At 41.1% G+C, this 21,060-nt stretch overlaps 1 protein-coding gene across 1 annotated transcript in view; it reads right to left on the bottom strand.

The window, feature by feature from the left end:
• Nucleotides 1-21,060, bottom strand: part of KATNAL1 (katanin catalytic subunit A1 like 1) — a 107,154-nt gene that overhangs the window by 51,428 nt on the left and 34,666 nt on the right. The window contains exon 3 of the mRNA XM_040979834.1: nt 20,261-20,421. Within this exon, the coding sequence (XP_040835768.1) occupies nt 20,261-20,421 (161 nt within the window). The remainder of the gene's footprint in view (nt 1-20,260; nt 20,422-21,060) is intronic.

The raw sequence follows: 21,060 nt of genomic DNA, 5'->3' as shown, positions 1-21,060 counted from the left end.
GGTTATCCACGTTGCAAACAGAGTCGGTTCAGTAAAACTGCGCTGAAGCGGAAATTTCATAGCTCGTACACAGGTGGCATTCCAAGTGTTTGCTATTACTGACCTTGTCCTGCCACTCAATATTCCAATGGCCTCCTAAATGGTCTGAATGAACTGCTCAAGCAGCCACATGTGCCTTTTGCGGCAAGCCCCACGGCTCACAGGAAATGTGTCTTCGGTTCCATCTCACTGCAGTCTGATATTACATTTGTAGCAGATTCTGTCAACTTCCCAACGGACATCCTCGATTCTGTTCTGTACTTCATCCACTAGTGCGCCACTGCACAATGTCATGCTTCAATTTAAGGACTCAGTGACTGCTTTCTGTCTAGGTAAACAATCAGATTCTCGGAGCTTTTTTTCCTACTCTCTTCTCAGAAGACTTTAGGAGTTGTCACACAGCATCACTGACCTCTTCCCCAATGGTCAAACAGACCAATACTGTGCTAGTTTACAGTATTTCAAATACAGAATAAATTTTATAACTAGATGTGCAGATTAAAACAAAAACTACAAGAACTTCTATACTGTGCCCAGTTCTCCTGTTTGAAATTTTCCTACAGTGTAGGAGGACATTGTGACCCTAGAGGGTCAGCGAGCACAGGATTACAGTTGATTGGATAATAATTGCATGAGAACAACCGAATGGCCACCTTTTGTATACCTGATTGGATATTATCTGTATAAGAACAGTTGAATGGACAGTGTGTGTGTGAGAACACTTGGTGGAATATACAAGACAAAAGGAGTTCCAAACAAAAGCATAGAAACTGTTACTGGGTTTTGTTGATGAGCTCAATACTTCCTCCCTTATCCCATATGACCCTCAGTGTATACAGTCTGATGCCACTAATAAACTTCGGCTTTGACCATCAGTCAGGGTCCACGTGTGTTATTATTGGCTCCGTGCACCAAGTCCATCGCTGCAGGACAGCGACTACAGGAATGGGAAGAAGGAACCTTATTCAATCACATGCAAATAAACCTGATTTCCTCCAAATCCCAATAATTTTTATTTCTAAACTATGCTAACTATCAATATATGTAAATGCTTTTAGCACTGTTTGAGATAAACAAATGTCCATTATTAGAATAAATACATAAATTATTAGATATTCACATAACAGAATGCAATACACAGATACAATGAATTACAGACACACGCAATGACAACAGATATGTCTCAGGATTGTTGAATGAAAATGCAAGTTCAAAGAACACATTTTATCTTCTTTACCTTTCAACATCAACCTATAAAATTCATTTACGTTACTATATACAGCACTAGTTTCCCACTCTTGTGTAATTGTATCATGCAACCAAGCTACAGTCTATACTACTGTAAATGGATATTTTGGCTGTTTCCAGTTTGAGACTATTATTAAGCTGTTATGAATATGAACGTTATGTTCATATAATAAAGTCACATGCAAGCACTTCTCTGGTATACATATTCAGGAGTGGAACTGTTGGGCCGCACAGTACATAAATGATTATTCACACACACATTACACACACCCTGTGCGTCGGCAGATGGATGGCTCCAGTACTTGGATCCCTGCCACCCATGTGGGAGATTCATACTGCAGTCTAGGATTCTGGCTTTACCCTGGCTCAGCTCTGGCTGTTGTAGGCATTTGTGGAGTGACCCAGCAGATGGAAGATAATCACTCTCTCATTTGCACAAGCACTCTTTCTCTTCCTCTGTGTATTTTCCAACGTGATCATGTCGCTTTACATTTTGAACAATATATGAGGATGCCAGTTGTGCCAGGAACCCAGTGGGAAAGAAAGGCATCTCATTGTGGTAGGGTATTTTTTTAAGATTTATTTGTTTTTATTGGAAAAGCACATCAGATTTACAGAAAGAAGATATAAATATCTTCCATCCACTGGTTCAGCCCCCAAATGGCTGCAACTGCCAGAGCTGAAGCAAACCAAAGCCAGGAAGAGCCAGGAGCTTCTTTCAGGTCTCCCATACAGGTGCAGGGTCCCAAGGCATTGGGCCGTCCTCTCTGCTTTCCCAGGCCACAAGCAGGGACCTGGAAGGGAAGTGGAGCAGCAAGGACATGAAGATTTAGCCACTGAGCCATTGCACTGGCCTTCATTATGGTTTTAATGCACTTTTCTTGAATAACTATGGGTACTGAGCATCTGTTAATATTGATTGGCCATGTGAATATTCTTTGAAAAGTGATTATTCCAGGCTGTTTATTTATTAAAATCAGCTTCACAGGAACAAGTATCTGGCACAGCAGTAAAGATACCACTTGGGATGCCCATATCCTGCATCAGAGTGCCTGGGTTCAAGTCCCAGCTTCACTTTCACTTGCACATCTTGGTTCACGTCCTTGGACCCCTGCCACCCTTGTGGGAGACTCTGACTGTAGGCTCCCTGCTTCAGCCTGGCTCAGCGCTGGCTATTGTAGGCACTGGCAGAGTAAACCTACATAGGCAAGACCAAGCAAGCGGTAAATGTGTGTGCATGTGCGTGCGTTATGTCTGCTCTGCCTTGCAATAAAATGTTTTTCTATATTCTCAAAAACAAATCTTCTGTCTAACAGATGCACGGCAGATATCTCCTCTAAATATATGGCTTCCCATTTTAGTCTTTCATGGTATCTGTAATGACGAAGAAAGACTCCTTACTGTAGAAGTCCAGGTAACAAACCTTTAATGCTTTCATGTCTAATTTAGTAAATCTAATCTTCGTCCAAGGTCATGGATATATTCCCATGTTTTCTTCCAGAAAACTTATTATATGGCTTTTTAAATTGTAGGTATAAATCTGTCCTAGGCACTGGTTTAAAATTAATGAATTTTTCTGTGTGTTCTGAGGTAGATCAAGATAATGTTAATATCTCCCCCCACAAAATGAGTACAGAAGGAAGCCAGTAACCACTGTGGAGAGAAGGCGCCTCACCCTACTGAATTGCAGCGGTACCTTCTTCCCAAATGAATTTACTCCACAGAATCTAGTCCTTCGAAATTTAATAGTGAGCTCCAGTTTTTTTTTTTTTTTTCCTGTTGTTGATTTTGTTTTATGGCTTTTCATTTACGGGGATGTATAGTAAATGTGTAATGGAGACTGTCATATCCAGATGTGAGGATACAATGCAGTATGCATCTCTACTTCCAGATCAAAGATGGACTCCCAATGACACTACTAAAAAGATCCTGAAAATAGGATGCTGGACTCTCTGCCGTTGTCCATGCCCACAATGATGGACATACGACTGTTATAAAGAACTACACTACAGTAATGATACAGGGGAACTCAGTGAGGGGGGAGGGAACTTGAAGAGGGAGAAAAGGGAAGTCTCAGGGCCCTTAGAACTATATCATACAATGATAATATTAAGAAAAAAAGAAGAAGTATTTATTTTATTGTATTGGAAAATCAGATACACAGAGAGGAGGAGAGACAGAGAGAAAGATCTTTTGTCCATTGATTCACCCCTCAAGTGGCCGCAATGGCCACAGCTGAGCCAATCCAAAGCCAGGAGCCCAGAGCCTCTTCTAGGTCTCCCACACAGGTGCAGGGTCCCAAGGCCTTGGGCCATCCTACATTGCTTTCCCAGGCCACGAGCAGGGAGCTGGATGAGAAGTGGAGCCACTGGGTTTAGAACCAGTGTCTATATGGGATCCCGGGGCACATGCAAAGTTAGGACTTTAGCTGCTAGGCTACCGTGCCTGGCTTGGTGAGCTCCAGTTCTAAAAAAGATCTCAAAAATGGCTTGCTATCCAAAGATAATAAAAGCAATCTGCTAAAAAAACATATTCTTTCAGAAACATGGACACTCTGAATACACTGTGTCAACATAATACAAAAAGCTGCACTCCTACCTTAACTTCCTGTCTTATCTAAGCCAGGGGTAGAAAATCTCTTCTCTGCCCAGGGCCTCTAGGATATTTAGAGTGTTCCTTGTAGGCCAAACAGACTAATCAGTGTACAAATTTGTCTGGTGTAGGTGACCTGCCTGCAGTTGTGTCTGCAGGACCAGAACAAACCATTTCTCAGGGCATGTATAGCCTGAGGACCAAGATACTCCCCACTCTGGAGGAGCAGACCAGTCCTGTTCAGGACACACCCAGTGCCACAGGCAGCGCCGAATTATTCTGGCCCTGCTACAAGGCGCTTTCTGCAGTAAGTATGTTCTTCAGAGGCTTGCTTCGGTGTTTGTGAACTTATTCAAGTGACAAAATGCAAAAACTCACTTCTCTCTTAAAGCTTTCAGATCTAGCTCTAAGTCTTTTTTTCTACATATAAGATGAGAAAATTTTAGAAATTATTTTCAAAAGACTTCTAAATAACATTTGATCCAGTTTATAAACAGGGCTGGGATTTTATCCACATTTATAAATTTGATACTCTTTATTTCTTTTTTAGTCCTTTCATTATCTTATTTATTTAATCAAGCCTAAGTTACACATCAAGCATTTTTTTAAATCTTACAATAAATTAGAGCTGTAAATAAAGTACCTTTAAGTTTATCCTAAATGTTCCAATAAAAAAACACTAAAGGGTTTTTTTTAGACTTATTTTTTTAATTTCAAAGTAGGATTAGTGAATCTTCCATTTCACTCCCCAAGTGGCCATCACAACCAAAGTTGAGCGAGGCTGAAGCCAAGAGCTTCATCCAGGTTTCTCACGTGTGCAGCAAACACGTGGGCCATTCACTGTTGCTTCTCCCAAGGCATTAGCAGGAGCTTAATTGGAAGTGGAGCCACTGGGACACAAACTGGCAGCCACATGGGATGCTATCATTACATGCACATTAGCAGGAAGCTGGAACTGAGACAGAGCAGCCAGCACACCAACAAGAGATGCCGGCATCAATGAGCAGTGATCTAACCCACTGCAGCACAACAAAGGCCTTTGGTTCTCATCTCTAATTCCTACTCAGCAGCTGGGCCTAAGTGTTTCATTATTGGCTCCAACTTCTCGGTCTTGCTCTGTTTATCTCATTAATCAGCAGGTCCAGTCCACACTACCTCAGTAATGCCCCTTTTGCCATATGCTTAAATGGAACAAGACCATATTCTTAAAAGAGCTGGAACTGTGTTTCTATACCCCCACAGTACATGGGAGGCCATGTGGGGCAACATTTGATGTAAAAAGGAGACTTTGAAAAGGTCACGGAAAATTGAATTTTTAAAAGGTGGAGTTTCTTTGGTATGAGGAGACTTGAAATCCATGCATATTTTTTCATTAACACACCGTTTTTGCGAACTTTTTGAAATCCCTTCAGAGAGTAGGTTCCAGAACCCTGGCTAAAGCCTTCTGGGATTCTCGAATTCATTTCTCCAATTTGCTTCTTGAGACAAAGATCTACAAGGTCTTTGATTACACCTGCCCAGAAGAGCCAAAGTTAAGTCTGCCACATGATAACGTGTTCATAAAATGTTGTGTCAGACAAACCAAAGAGACAGCATTTCTTCCTAATATTTCAAGGCAATTTTACAAAAGCAAACTCATTATAAGAAGTCAAATTGGAAAAAGATTCAATTAGGAGTAGAACTGATACAGAAACTAACTCCCCAACCTTTTAATCCCAGGAAAATAACTGAGTCAGTGGGTGGGTGAAACACTTAGAAGGATGAGATGATAATAAACTCTCTGTAGGTACTCTGTCCTGACCTGAATTGATCTTTTCCACCGTAAACTAGGACCTAAAAATGCTATCCGCTGGGTAATCTATTTGGGTATCCAAAGAAACATGAGGCAACAACTTAAATATCAAGTCAATAAAAAATGTCTACCTTGCTGAAATTCTACAGAATACACTCATCTGATAAAAATCAATCTTCCCATCTATCCATACACAGAAACACATTAACTATCTCCCTTGGGTCTTGATGAAATAACATTAGAAGGCCTATTACAACTCTATTTTATCTGTACAGCAAAAGCCATAGGATTAATTTTAGGCTTTGTATATCCTGTCCCCCCAAAGATTTAACTCTACAAGACCTAACACATGGGAATGTAAATTGACATATCCATTAATGAATCACATTAGGTAGGTTTCTCAAAATATCAAAAATAGAATCACGTTCTGATTCAGTGGTCCCACTTCTGGGTATGTAAACAAAGAAAATGAAATCAGTATGTCAAAAAGGAATCTGCATTCTCATGTTCGTTCCAACCTCCCTGACACCAGCCAAGACACTGAAATGGCTGAAACACCCATCAACAGACGACTGGGCAAAGGGAGACATGCTGCACATATCCACAACAAAATGTTCTTCAGCCTTAAAAGACAGAAATCCTGCCACTTGCAACATTATAGATACAACTAGAGGGCATGATTTTAAGGAAAACAGAGCAATTACTGGGGCCTGGGAGTTCATAGAAATTAGGAGTTTTAATCCATTTTGTGTACTATGACAAAATCCTTGAGACTAAGTAATTTATAAAGAATAGGGATTTCTTGGTTACAGTTCTAGAAACTGCGGATCAAGAGAAATACATCTGGAAGGGGGCTTCGTGCCAGGTACCCCCCATGGTGAAGAGTGAGAGTATGAAAGAGCAGAAGGCTGAAGGCTCCTTTATGACAAGCCTACTCTCCCACAGGCTAAAACACTTTCCTAATAATTATGTCGATTAACTCATGAGGGAAGAGTCCTCCTGACCTAGCCACTTCTAAGAAGGCCCACCTCTGCAACACTGCTATATTGGGGATTAAAAATTCCCAACATACGGCCCAGCACAGTGGCGCAGTGGTTAAGGTCCTCGCCTTGCACGCCCGGGATCCCATATGGGCACCGGTTCTAATCCCAGCAGCCCCGCTTCCCTTCCAGCTCCCTGCCTGTGGCCTGGGAATGCAGTCGAGGACGGCCCAAAACTTTGGGACCCTGCACCCACGTGGGAGACCCGGAAGAGTCTCCTGGCTTCGGATTGGCATGGCATCGGCCGTTGCGCTCACTTAGGGAGTGAATCATCGGACAGAAGATCTTCCTCTCTGTCTGTCCTCTCTGTATATCCGCCTTTCCAATAATAAAAATAATAATAATAATAATAAATTCCCAACATAGAGCCCTGCATGGTAGCCTAGTGGCTAAAGTCCTCGCCTTGCATGTGCTGGGAATCCCATAAGGGCATTGGTTTGTGTCCTGGCAGCTCTGCTTCCCATCCAGCTCCCTGCCTTTGGTCTGGAAAAGTAGTCGGAAAGAGCCCAAAGCCTTGGGACCCTCACAAATGTGGAATACCAGCAAGAGGTTTCTGGCGCCTTGTCAGGAGCCGTGTACTATAGCCACACTGAAGCCATTTTGAATATAGAACTATGGGCCAGTGGAAAATCCCTGGCTGGCTAGATGCTTGAGAAAGAAGTTATGAAACTAATCACACGCTTAGCTTCAATTGTTTGTAGCAACTGTTTTAGAATATGATTTATGCTGTACCTGCCGACATCTTGTTACTGATTACCTATGCTATTGTTGATATGTTGGTTACTATTGTGGATATGGTGACTGCTCAAGAACAATTGGTCTGGAGACCATGGCTTGCGTCCTAGTTTCTCCTTTCCTCCCTGAGCCTTAGTTACTGAAGGATATAAAAACCCTCAACTAAAATCAATAAACTGACAGCTTGATCAGACATCCTGTCTTGCTGTCCATTCTTCGTGTCTCTTGTCCCCCAATCTCTCCTAGGTGGTTGCGACCCCCGTTGACTGTCCTGCTGGACGGGACAATTTGGCGCCCAACGTGGCTGGTGTGCAGACCACCGACAGGGAGATCGCCACGCAAAAGGAGAGGCCTCTCGAAGTGGTGTTGAGTAGAACACCGGGTGAGCAGTTTCACGGTTGACCCGCCGGAAGTCGTGCTCGTGGAAATTCGTGGCGCAAATCTTACGGGGTTAAGGTAAGATGGGACAAGCATTATCACAGCAAGAATTATTCTTGCAAGGTTTTATCAGTCTTATAGACTTATTCAAGACACGAGGAATTTGGGTGATTAAAAAAGACCTCAAAACCTTTTTGGATTTTGTTGGTCAGATTTTTCCCTGGCATCCCCAGGAAGGTTCTATATAAGTCAATTAAGGTTTATATAAAAAAACAAAAAACAAAAAAAAAATGTGTTCTGTAACTTGGTTTAACAAAAGTAATCTGATATAGAGTGGTCCAAATCCACTGTTAAATTAACCTAAACCATGAGATGAATTATGTGTGCTTGTTTTACAAAATATCTCCAGGTTAAAGTATTTCAAAAAAGAGGTTGGAAATTGCAAGAGATTTAATAGTTATGTGTCTCTGTTCTGACATGTTTGGTGTTTGTGTTTATGTTTGTTTTGTCAATATTGTTGGTGTTCTATTATTTTTGTCCGGACAAAAACTAAATTTTGTTTTAATACTCTTCCTCCAGTTGTGTCTTTATCTTGAATTGTTAAGTTGTTGTTCTTGTTGTGAATTGGGTGCGTGTGTGACTGACTGACAGACGAGTTGGGACGGACCGAGACTAACCTCCTTTTTCTCTCCTGGTAAATAATTTTAGAGAGGTCTAACAAATTTAACAGGACCTGGCCAGAACAGACTCCCCATCTCCACCAGGGAAATGTTCTTGTGTCATTTTCTTGCTGTTTGGTCTTCAACTTACAGTGTTGTCCTTGCATTGATTAAGTCTAACATACACTATTTAACATGTTCAGTTAAATGCTAAAGGTACTTTTTGTTTAACTCATTTAGACCTCTAAATTCTTCATAGTCTCATAAATTTGAGGGTTCTAGTAGGATCCCTGGAACTCTCAAAGCTTGAGACAAAATCTGAATAATGTACTTGTCAATTAAAATAATTTGGATTATAATCTCACAATATTATAAAATTATGCTAAATTTGTTGCATCATATATGCTATTAAACTAGGTGATTATTTATGTTTATTGGTCAAAATATTTCCTATTCATAAAATTGATTCAGATTGTAAATTACTTGTGTTCTTATTTACAAGGAAGTATGTGAGATTTTGCCTTGCAGGAGAACAATGAATTCTTTAAAGATGTATATAGTAAAATTGCTCAAAATGTGTATATTTTCTGAATGTTTGCCTTTAAAACAATGGAACTGAAGTCTGATTCTTTGTAAAAAAACAACAGTGTTTTAAATCTCCTGTAAGTTATTTTCATCTTATTAATAACTAAACCTGTTATCTAGCTTCAGTAAATTCCAAGGTAGTCTCTCAAGACAACAGCCAAACTGAAGTTTTTTCGGCTCTTTTGACGTCAATAAAACAGAAGCTAAAGAAAAGCTCCAGGCCCATCAGCCATAAAACAAGGAAGAAACATGCTTGGAGTCTGCGCTTTGAAGAATTTGGGACTTTGACTTTGTCCCAGTTGTGGTCATTCTTATCTACTTTCATTAAAAAAAAAAATTAAATCAGCTAAAAGAAGGTTGTTTGAAAAAAAACTTTTCTTTCCTGGTTTTAAAGTGGATTTGTGCTAAAATATGTTTCCATGAATTAGGAGAAATGGTTAAAAATTGTTTAAAGCATTATATTTTAAAGTTGGTATGCTTTTATTTAGAAAATGACTTAAGAAAAGTTGAGGAATAAATCTTATAAGCTTTACATATAATTGGCTATAATTTTAAAGATACTATACTTAAACATTGTTTAAGTCTTTAACATTAATACCTAATACATGCTGATGTTAGAATTGATATCTGTGTTCAAAAAGTTTTTGAAGTGTGCATATACAGAAATGCTAGTAAATATCTAAAGATAAAAATATCTCCAATTTTGAAAGCTGTTAAAAAAAAAAATTGAAGCATTGAACCTTAGGTAGTCTCTGTTTAATTGGTGAATTTGTCAATTCTCTATCCAGCTTCAGTAAGCTCTATTCTTATTCCAACTTTTGAATTTGTTAAAGTTCTGAAAAAGTTATGAGATAATTTTATACAGTAATTCCTGTATTTAAGGTTATATTTCCATTTAGGTGATTGACTAAGGAAATATACATTTTGCCTTTCAGTTAGGTAATCCCTTGCGTTCTGTATATTGTCTTTGTTAAATTCTCATGATTTAAAAAAACTGTGTTTTCAAGAGTATTTTCTGATATGTATTTACTTTAAAATGTTTGGATGATCATTTATAATTGACAAAAAAAAAGTTTTTTTTGATCTGTTGCTATTTGAATCAGTCTGACTAAATGGGTGGTTATTATAATGAGAAATCTTTAATCAAATACTTTAAGGCCTCTTAGCATAATTAATAGACTTAACTCTTCTGGTTCTGGGATTTCTAATAAATAAGTAAATAAATAAAATAATAAAAATTTGAGGGGGCAGGGAGAATTGCAGAAACCTTGCCAGTGGGGAGCCACAACTAGATACAATCCTGCCAGAAAGGCTAGGTCTAAAAAGTAAAAGAGTGTGTAAAATCCTATAGGTCATATCACAGTGCCAAACATAGAGACTTTGTTTTCTAGGATTCCAGCAGACCTATTGTATCCATTAAAGCTAAAGTTTAATTGTAAACTATAGGTAAGGTTTATTCAGACTACTAAGAGCAAAATATAATTCTAAACAGTTGGTAATTTTAACATACATAAGAAAATTCTCAAGTAGCTGTTAAAAACTGTTGATATATGTGTGTTACCTAATATGTATGTGCATGTTTATGAATGAGAATTGTTAAGCTAAATCCTTTTTGAAAATAATGTATAGATGCATAATTAGGCTCTTAGAGAGTCATGTCCATTATTGTTTTCTCAGGATCTACAAGATCTGTTCAGCTCAATAGTTTAACATGATTTCAAATGCATTCACTTCTAGGGTACAGTTTCAAGACTGGGCATGGGAGCCCAAATCCACGTAAGCTAAATGGAAAATATATGAGTATGTGTATGCAAGTGTTTAATGATAACTCAGATCTCAGAGAATGTTAAAATGCTCCAACATGGGAAGCAGCTCCTACAGCAGACTCATAGACTGACAATTTTGAGTAGCACTCAGTGGCCTCAGAATCAGCCCAAAAGGCATTCTGGTCTGACAGGAGAGCCAGCAAGAGAACAAGCATATCAGGTGTGGAATGCCAGGACACTGCTGCTAAGAGTGTCCCTCTGTGAAGGACCTCAGTGGTCCACACCCCAGTGCAAAGAAGCAACCATCAAGGATGGTTGTGCTCTTCTCTCAATGGAGGAGAGAACTTCCACTTTGTGTGTGGTCTTGTCTAATGGGGTTGTTGTGGATTCAAGAGGCTTCCACAGCCTAAACACCATTTGTCTGGAACCTCAGATGATCACTGACATCACACATAAGAGTGCTAATTTGTTAAATCCACTAGAGTCACTGTGTACACTGTCTTCCAATGCAGGAGCTGTATATTCAGAGTCATAGTACACCTTGCTGTATTTTAGTATAAAGATTTATCATCTCAGTTTTGATTATGTTTGAATATTTAACTCTTTTGCTCTAAGAAGTCAGCTTGCATTTACCTGTCCTGTGATGGGCTTATATCCTGATGCTGTATGCTAATCCTTGCATTGTTACTGTGCCTTCTGATTGATCTAGGTTAGCAATTTTATGCAGCTCAGAAGTTTCATGTGTCCCATTGAGCTTATTGGGTATGTTCCAAATTTTGAGACTTAAAGAAGTTAATTTGGACAGATATAAATCTAGTCCATAGTCTTAGATTAATGTTCACTCTGACAAAAGTTGAAACCTAACAATTCTTTTACATCTAAGTTCTGATGTTCAAATATTCAAACTGCTAACTGAACTCACAACATGCTAGGCTGGGAAGAGTTATAACTATATTATGTTTTGCTATTTAGACTTCAACACAGAGAAACTTTTCAAGTGCCAGGATGTACATCAAACACCTGATGACTTCTGCCTTCTATCAGGAACCACAAGATGGACCCCCTACAGCTGCTGTTACTCAACGGCGCCCCCTTCTCAGCAGGAAGTAGCTAAGAGCGGATGACAACGCCCCTTCTCCCTAAAAACAATTGGGGTTCATTTCTGTTTCAAAATGTAGGAGTCAGATGGGATGATAGGCAGTTAGGATCTCTGGTTCCTGATAAAACTGTTTTGTATACATGTAACATCTTAGCACTATGTGATTCTGGAATGTTAGTATTTTCAACAATACTTGTACATTGTTAAGTATGTCTCCTTGAATCTCACCAGCCAGCTGCTCCCCAATATACCATCATATATGTATCACCCCAGTATAAGTTCACAATATTTTGGCGAGAGTGATAAAAATCAATCAATACCTCTGGGGATAATGGTCTAACGCCTTCCTAAATTTCACCAGTCAGTTAGCCACCAGTATAATTAAAGTAACTGAGACCCCAGTTCTACCCATGTCGGGGAAAGTTATTCTAAATGGCATTAAGCTGGCAACTTGCATGTTCAAGAAATGCAGTGAGGTTATGGCCTTAAAAAACCTTGACGGTTACTGCAATGGCTCAAGCTCTCCAAGTGATAACACCCCACATTGTGCTGTGCGGCTCCAGTCTTCAAAGAGGCTCATCTAATATAATGAGGCATGGCTTTTCCTGGGTAAGCATTTAGCCAATGACGGGCATCTTTCTGATACCCCGCCAACCTAAGACAGGGAGCCCTGGATGACTGGCAGGGCTGCCCAAAGACGGGTAAGAGTTGAGGGTCCCTCAGAATGAACCTAAGACAGGCAGTGCTTATCTTGCCTCAAGGAACCTTTTTCTTTTCGCCGCTTTCATTGATATATAGAAAAGAGGGGGAGATGTCAGGAGCCGTGCACTATAGCCACACTGAAGCCATTTTGAATATAGAACTATGGGCCAGTGGAAAATCCCTGGCTGGCTAGATGCTTGAGAAAGAAGTTATGAAACTAATCACACGCTTAGCTTCAATTGTTTGTAGCAACTGTTTTAGAATATGATTTATGCTGTACCTGCCGACATCTTGTTACTGATTACCTATGCTATTGTTGATATGTTGGTTACTATTGTGGATATGGTGACTGCTCAAGAACAATTGGTCTGGAGACCATGGCTTGCGTCCTAGTTTCTCCTTTCCTCCCTGAGCCTTAGTTACTGAAGGATATAAAAACCCTCAACTAAAATCAATAAACTGACAGCTTGATCAGACATCCTGTCTTGCTGTCCATTCTTCGTGTCTCTTGTCCCCCAATCTCTCCTAGGTGGTTGCGACCCCCGTTGACTGTCCTGCTGGACGGGAGCGCCTGTCTTCGAATTGGCTCAGCTCTGGCCATTGCAGCCACGTGAGGAATGAGCCAGCAGATGGAAGATCTTTCTCTCTGTCTCTCCATTTCTCTGTAAATCTGACTTTCCAGCAAAAATAAATAATCTTTAAAAAGTCCCAATATAGGAATTGTGGTAGATACATTGCATCATATGGGGGATGATGGCAGTCAAGCTGTATGAGCTAAGCAAGTTTAGGAGCTCAAAACTACAGCAAGTATGGGGTTGATGTGGTACGGCAGGTAAGGCCGGTGTCAAGTCTACTTCCAACCAAGCTCCCTGCTAATGGTCCGGGAAAAACAGCAGAAGGTGACCTAAGGCTTTGGGTCCCTGATATCCACATGGTAAACCCAACGAAGCTCCAGGCTCTGGCTTAGCCCAGTATTGGCCATTGCAGCCTTCTGGGAAATGAATTAACAAGTGGAAGATCTATATCCACCTTCTCCTAGCTATAACACCCTCAAATAAATAAGTCTTAAAAACACACACTGTTATTATAACTTAGCATTTGATAAGTGAGTAGATCTTAATAGTTCTTAGCTGTAAAAAAAAAAAAAAAAACAGAAAAATTGGTACGTTTCATAAAGTGATGAATGTGATAATTAGGTTGATAACTTATTTTTAAATGAGTTATTTATTTGAAAGGCAGAGTTACAGTGAGATGCAGAGAGAGAGATAGTGAGAGATTCCCCCATCCAGTGATCCACTCCCCAAATGGCACAACTGCCAGAGTTGGACCTGACCAAAGCCAGGAAACTGGAATTCCATCCTGGTCTCCCACACGGGTGGCAGTAACGCAGGTACCTGGGAAATCTGCTGTTTTCACAAGTGCATTAGCAGAGAGCTAGATCAGAAGTGGAGGAGCTGGGACTCGAACTGGTACCTGCACCCTGGTGTCAAGGGCAGAGGATTAAACCTCTGTACAACACAGGCTCCCGAGTATTTCTTCATGCATACATACATCAGATCATCAAGCTGTACACCTTAACTGTACACAATGTTTAACTGTCCTCTCACAATTCATTTTTAGGCTAAATAAGTAAGAGTTCATTGGATATATTCCATGCCAAATACTGCTCCAATAGAGAAAATCTCAATTCAACAGGTTCTTTTTCTATGAGCAACCACTTCACAAAAGAGGACATACTTAATAAGCCTACATGTAAAAGATTATGAAAATCATTTCATTTTAACTGAGGACAAAATAAATCATCTGGAAGCTTCATCTCTTGGGAGGTGAATTCTAAAACTGCTCCTACCCCCCCAGCAATGACCCCCACTTTGATAGTTCAACTTCCTCATAATGAAGGCAGTGAATCTGATTTATTTTAAGAGATTTTCAATTTTTCAGACACATATAATGAATCAAAACATGATTATGCTAAGCAGCTGCAGGACACAGAAGCCTTAGCTTCTAATGTATGGCAAAACCACAGGTGGGAAACCATTCTTGACAGAAGGTCACTTCCTGACAAATCCACAATGAACTGAAAGATACACTGGAAGTACATGTGTTACACCTAACCTTGCCAGCCGTGCAGCACAACATACAGAGCCGGATGTGTCCTCCCTGACTGCCTCGCCCCTTCCTCCCTGACAAGGGCTGATTGCGAGCAAAAGTTTCAAAGCTGAGTTATCATTCAGTTGGGAGCCATCCCTGGGGCAGACATTTGGTGACATGAGGCACTGCCTGGGACACTGTTTTCCCTATCAAAGTACGTGGATTCCTACCCTTGAGCATCAGATGGAGTCTCAGCTGATCAGCTCTCAATTCAGCTTCCTGCTAACATTCCAAGGAAATCAACCCAAGATAGCTCAAGTAGTGGGGCTCCTACCACTCACCTGAGAGGCTTGGGCAGATTCTGAGCCTCCTGGCTTTTGCCTGGTCCAGCCCTGGCTGTTTCACATATTTGGAGAGTAAACTAGCAAAATGGATGGTCTGTCTCTGTCTCCTTGCCTTTCAATTAATACCAAAAAACAAAAACAAACAACAACAACAACAACAAAAAAAAAACCTTTACTTAAAATAAAGCCAGGGCACTCCCCACAGCCACCATTGAACCCAATGCTGGGGACTCAAACCAAAGACATTGCTGGAAGACAGTGAACAAGTCCCTCGGCCTTGGGAGGCCACTGCACCAAGTGGTGCCAGGCTTTGATTGCTAGCCGCCCGGCGGCGAACTCTGGGGTTTTTAGGTTATGTAGTTGCTGCCTGGGGACACCCATGAATAAGGCCAGTTTTAATGTAGGTGAGAGGTGAATTTTGGGTGATTCCCAGTGACAGGGTCATGAAAGTTTCAAGTATGCATGGGGACTGAGACCAGATGGTTTGGAGGGAAGTATCCATAACATAATTTGGGTTAGACTGATTCACCAGCCCAATTAGGAATTCAGAGATGGACTGTCAGCATAGAGCATGACTGATGACCACACACCAGTCTACACCAAAGCTATGGATGGGGGCCTGTTTGGCAAGGTTGGGTACCATTACCCGACTAAGTGGTGGAGTGGTCACATTTGGCAGGGTCAAAACATGATCCAGCACGCAAGAGAACTTGGTCTGGAGTAGACTCCGTAGGGTTATATGGGCCCAACCCTGTAGTAATACAAGTCCCTCTGGTTAGCTCACAAGCTGGGGTTGCGATGGACTAAGCTAGGCGTGACCATGGCACCTGCCATCACTTAGAGGTAAAGCAACCCACAACACTCTGGGCAGGTCAAGGCAGCAGCACCCAAATGTGCATCCTAAAACAGGATGTGTGGTTGGCAGGACTGCCACTGGAAGGGTAAGAATGAGCAAGGTTGAACAAACCTTACACTCACAAGGAAGAAAAGAAATCTGGCTAGAGCACAGGTCATGCCGAGTAGGCCCTTGCACTTTTGATCTGCATGAGCCAGGGATGCTAAGCCACAGCATCATAGGCAGGGAGCAGGACAGGTGAGGGGCTCTGCCAAGCAAAGTCAGGGCAACCACTGGCCTGCGCATTATCCAAGGCTGTGAACAGGCCCGGTCGGAGAGCAAGGGGACACCCTAGCTAGGTTGAGTTTCCCACCAAGGAGTGCATGGGCTGGAATCGGGGCTGCGTTCTGATCAGGATATGACTGTAATCTCACATAGCACAAGTGTGGACTGGGACTGAAAGCACCAAACCGGCCTAGACTCTGGCACCATTTTGTGCTCTGGAGGACCAGGATAGAAGTGTGACAGACTAGGCTAGGTCTCAGTCCTTACTGAACCATGTGTGAGCTGTATGTGGGTATGGGAGAGCCATGGCTGGGTTGAAACATCCAACAGCAAGAACCAGACTGGGTTGAAGGCCAGTCAGGAAAAGCCACTGTTCCTGCTAGGGCAGGATGTGAACTGAGAAGGGCTGGCTCATGGATCCACTGGTATGCACAAAATCTGGCATTGGGAGAGATTCTGATGGAGGAGCCTGGGCAACTCCTCTGGCAGGACACAGACCCTGCAGGTAAGTGCAAGAAGCACAATAGGAAACAGCCCAGAACAGGCAATGGAAATTATCCCACTGGCATACACTTGGCATGGGCTGGGGACAGACCAGGCTGAACCTGTTCACATCACCCACTGATGAATCCGAGCAACAGAACAGAGTGTAGGTCGGGCCAGGTTCGGTTGCGACACATACCAGTACACATTAAGGAATACCAAGGTGTAATAAGCCATACCAGATCTGGTTGCAGCACCTAAACAGCGCATGTGAAAACCAGGGGGAGGAACCAAGCTGACAGGGGAATGTGGGCTCCCCTGCTGGAAAACTACTTCCATTGGAAACCATGAGTCAGGATGGGGGCAGATCAGACTAGGCAGGGCTATAACACCTGTGGGCCTCATGTGAGGAAGACAAGAGAAGGGCCAGGGTGGGCTGACTGTTTCTACTGGTGCAAGCAAAAATTAGAGTGGCTGAGCTAAGCCACAGTATCAGCTGGCAGAGGCCGGCACTGGGAGCTAATTCTGTCAAATCAAATGCCAGAACCACCTAGAAAGTGCATAATCTGGGAGTGGGAGTGGCCTAGTAGGGAGATAGCGGGCACCTCCTTGGGGTTACCACTCTCACTGGACAGCACGAAAACCAGGACAGGGGCAGGGGTGGCTAGACAGAAAGGCACCTGCCAGTATGTGTGGGCTGGATGGTAGGTTGGTTGGATTAAACTAGGCTTCAATGCCCTTTGACAAGTATGAGAGCTGATGGGGATGTGGGACAGACTAGGCATACTGTGCATACGGTGCATACTGGCAAGCATGGGAACCAGGGTAGGGGGCAGGGCTGGTGGGGGTTATGGGGAGTTGCCCCAACTACGCTGCAGCTCCCACTGGTTTGCATGAGGGCCGAGTATAAAGTGGGTAGGATCAAGTTGGACTACAACACCCACTGGTTCACAAGGAAGACAGGGCTGGAAACAGAACTGACCCAGCAATTGCAATGACCAACAAGTGCATAAGCTGATTGGTGTGACAGACAGTGCTGGACCCTGTACTAGCAAACTCATGCAAGAATCAGGTCTGGGATCACCTCAGACGAAGTTTCTTTGAGATCCCTCCAACTGAACTGCTGATCTCAGAATCCCAACCATGAAGAGACCATGTCAGCCAGGGGATTCTGAATAGGTTTCATCACAATTGGAACAGCGAGATTGGCAGCAATTCAGAACTGTTCAACTATCAAAACTGCTTGAGCAGGACTTTTGGAGCGCACCTCACATCAGGGACTTGGGATGAGCAGGAGGCTGGGTGGGGCTTTTCCCTTTGTTTCTCCCCTAACCCCAGATACAGGGAAAAAATGATAATATTAGTGTGGAAACAATGGTATTACCCACTTTCACCCTGTAGCCCTTGACCCTTTGTACCCTAATCAACTAAGTAAGATTATTTGAAAATAAATAAATAAATCTTTTTTAAAAAGTAAAAAATATAGTCAGGAACCACATATATTCAGATGACTTTGGTATACAACAAAAGAGATGGCACTTTCTGCTCAAGTTTCATAAAATAAAAAGGACACACGTGCCAACAGAGCCACCAAGTAACAGGCTGATGCCAAACACACTGACTGCATACTTGAAATGCTTTGTACAGAAACCTTATGCTTTCCTGTGGTCTCCACTGTAGTTTCAGTGTGGTGATCTCATGGAGAAATGACACTACAGTATTACTTCATACAGCATTGGCAGTTTTTATTTCCCTACCTACCCATAGTAGTAAAATTTAACAAATCAATAATTTTAGGGTAAGAAGGTACTTATCAAATATACCCACAGACACCACTGAGTTGGTGTGCAAAGGCAATACAGACAAAGAGAAACAAGTCCCCTGAAGCTGTGGAAACTGGGTTCCAATCTTGACTTCGTCGCTTCCTTGTTCAGACAACTTTGGGAAGAATAACAAACTCTAAAAGCTTCCATTTCCTCAGCTACAAATGGTGCTCAAAGCAATATTTTACCAATGATTATACAGGCACCCAATAACAGCACCAATTTCATATGATTACTGGAGGTTTAAATAAGAATGCTTGTGAGACATGCAGTAAATGACCAATGATGACTAGCTACCAGCCTCCCCCAACTTCATGAGATGCGGACATCTAAAAAGTCACAACCTCTCTGCCAGCTCCATTTACAATCTTTCAGAAAACTAACAACTTCGGTAGAATTTTCCAGGAGAAAAAAAAAATTGCTTAAGGGACTTTTTAAGGGGCTTTTTTTAAAGGCTGTCTTTCTAAATTTCTATTATTTTTCCTTTACTGTAAAAAAATTACAATACTTCATTTTTCAGAATTGACCATTAAGTTTAATTATCTGTTTATAAGCCACTCTTAGATATCAAATTCCCTTATTTATTTCTATAAAGTAAAGATACCAATGAGACACCTATGACCCTTAAAATACGATCTTTTTAAAGATAAAAGTCACTTAATCTCAAAATACCTACGGGTGGTTATATGAAGGGAAAAAACTTGTTGGAGACTTCAAAAAATATCCTCATCTATTGTTTTTACCATGAAAATCACAAAGTCATCCGTATCTCAGTGGAAAACATCCTGAAGGAATAAATTAACCACTTTTCACAGTTCTTTAAACGCATTTAGAAAACTTGAAGAAATCAATAAGCAAAATAGATGATTACAGCTACTAACCAAATAAAAACTGATTTTCTATGGTGCAATACTCTGGCCAACAATACCACTCTACAATAAAGCAGAAGGAACATCAGCAGAAAGCTCTGAACTCAGATCTCAGCCTGGCCCCACAGACAAGTCCCAGCCTGCAGGCCTCAGTTTGCCCACTTGTGAAATCAGTTGAGTTGCACACGCAGTGCTGGTTGAATGCCTATTAAGTACCGAGCCCTACAACAGCAATGAAAGTTTACCATCAGCTTTGTTGTAAGTAAATCTAATCTTGCTAAAAGACTAATGCGATGTGAACAAATGCTATAAACAAACTGCTATGCCTGGAAAAAAAAATTAAAGGCTGTAGCAGAAGGGACCATCAGTGAAGAGATGGAAATTATGAGTATTCCTCGAACAAATAAAAGTTTAATGCACAAGAAGCAAGAAGAGACTTAATGCATGTAATTTGTAAGCTAGGAGTCAGAGGAAAAAATAAGATAAACTTAGAACCTTACTTTACATGCCACCCTATGGAATTTGACCTGTAAGCAATGATAAGCCATTTACACATTATCAGTAAGTTTCCTGCCAAACTAACTTACAGAGTTAAGACTAATCAGATGAATTTCTTCACTTGAAGTTATGAAGTCTCTTCAAGCAAAAAAAAAAAGAAAGAGAAAAACTATGCAAATTGTAATGTTGATAGTGTGAACCCAACACAACTCCTAACTAAATTCCAGCATTAGCAAGGTACACAACATGTGACTGACTTCTGCTCTTTATCAAACACAAATTCTGCAAAATAGTAAAATCTGCATGCCCCCAATATGCTTTTTCATAGTTCCTGCCAATCCAGCTTCACCATCAGTATCACTGTGAAACACTGAAGAGAATGCCAAGTCCAGGTTACCTGTGTTCTGCAGGAACAGGTGGTGGCCACACAGCCGGGTCTCGAAATGGCTCTTCTTGACAGGACACAGGGAAATCTGGGGGCTTGTCGATTTTGAAACTTTCTAAAGTACTGACAATACTTTTAACTTGCTCATATTCTTCCAATAATTCCTGTCGAACCTTAAAAAAAAAGAGGGGTTTATGCTAGAAACTGTTTAAAGAACATGTGCGCTATAAATAATAAACTGTAGGTTTTAATGCCATTTAAAGCATGCAAAAAAGGAACTGTTCACGCATATTCAAAAGCACACACACACAAATCTAAAGCAACAGAGAGAAGACTGGTTTAACACAAGACAGAGTTCTATGCTATTTTATAAGGGGAATAGCTACAGATCTCTCCCAAGAAAATTTCTTCAACCAAGATTTGTATGATCATGAATACAAATCATAACAAGCAACTAGCTGGAAACAAATTAACCACCCCCAGAAATCTGTAATATTATACTGAAGCTTGTTAATATGTCTATGAATATGTTACAAAAAGGTGTCAACGTTTTCAACAGCATTTCCAATACCCAATATTACCAAATTCAAAACGTCTGTCAAGAGTGCCCGAGGCCCAGAAGCTACATGTTATGAATTATATACTTTGGATTTGTATTTAAGTTCTCCACCTGAAATCTGACTTACTTGTTTAAATTTTCTGAAGTCCTGAGTGAAGTTCATTTTAGCTTTTTCAAAGGCAAGATTTTTGCCTACATTTACAAAAACTTGGCTGAACATCTATGTAGAAACGCTTTTGTTTTCAAACTCTGA

This window comes from Ochotona curzoniae, unplaced genomic scaffold (genome assembly GCF_017591425.1).
Source record: "Ochotona curzoniae isolate NIBS_2020 unplaced genomic scaffold, NIBS_Ocur_1.0 contig_3332, whole genome shotgun sequence".
Taxonomy (NCBI): Eukaryota; Metazoa; Chordata; class Mammalia; order Lagomorpha; family Ochotonidae; genus Ochotona; species Ochotona curzoniae.
The sequence above is the reverse complement of the archived record's forward strand: the minus strand, read 5'-3'. Positions and strand labels throughout refer to the sequence as shown.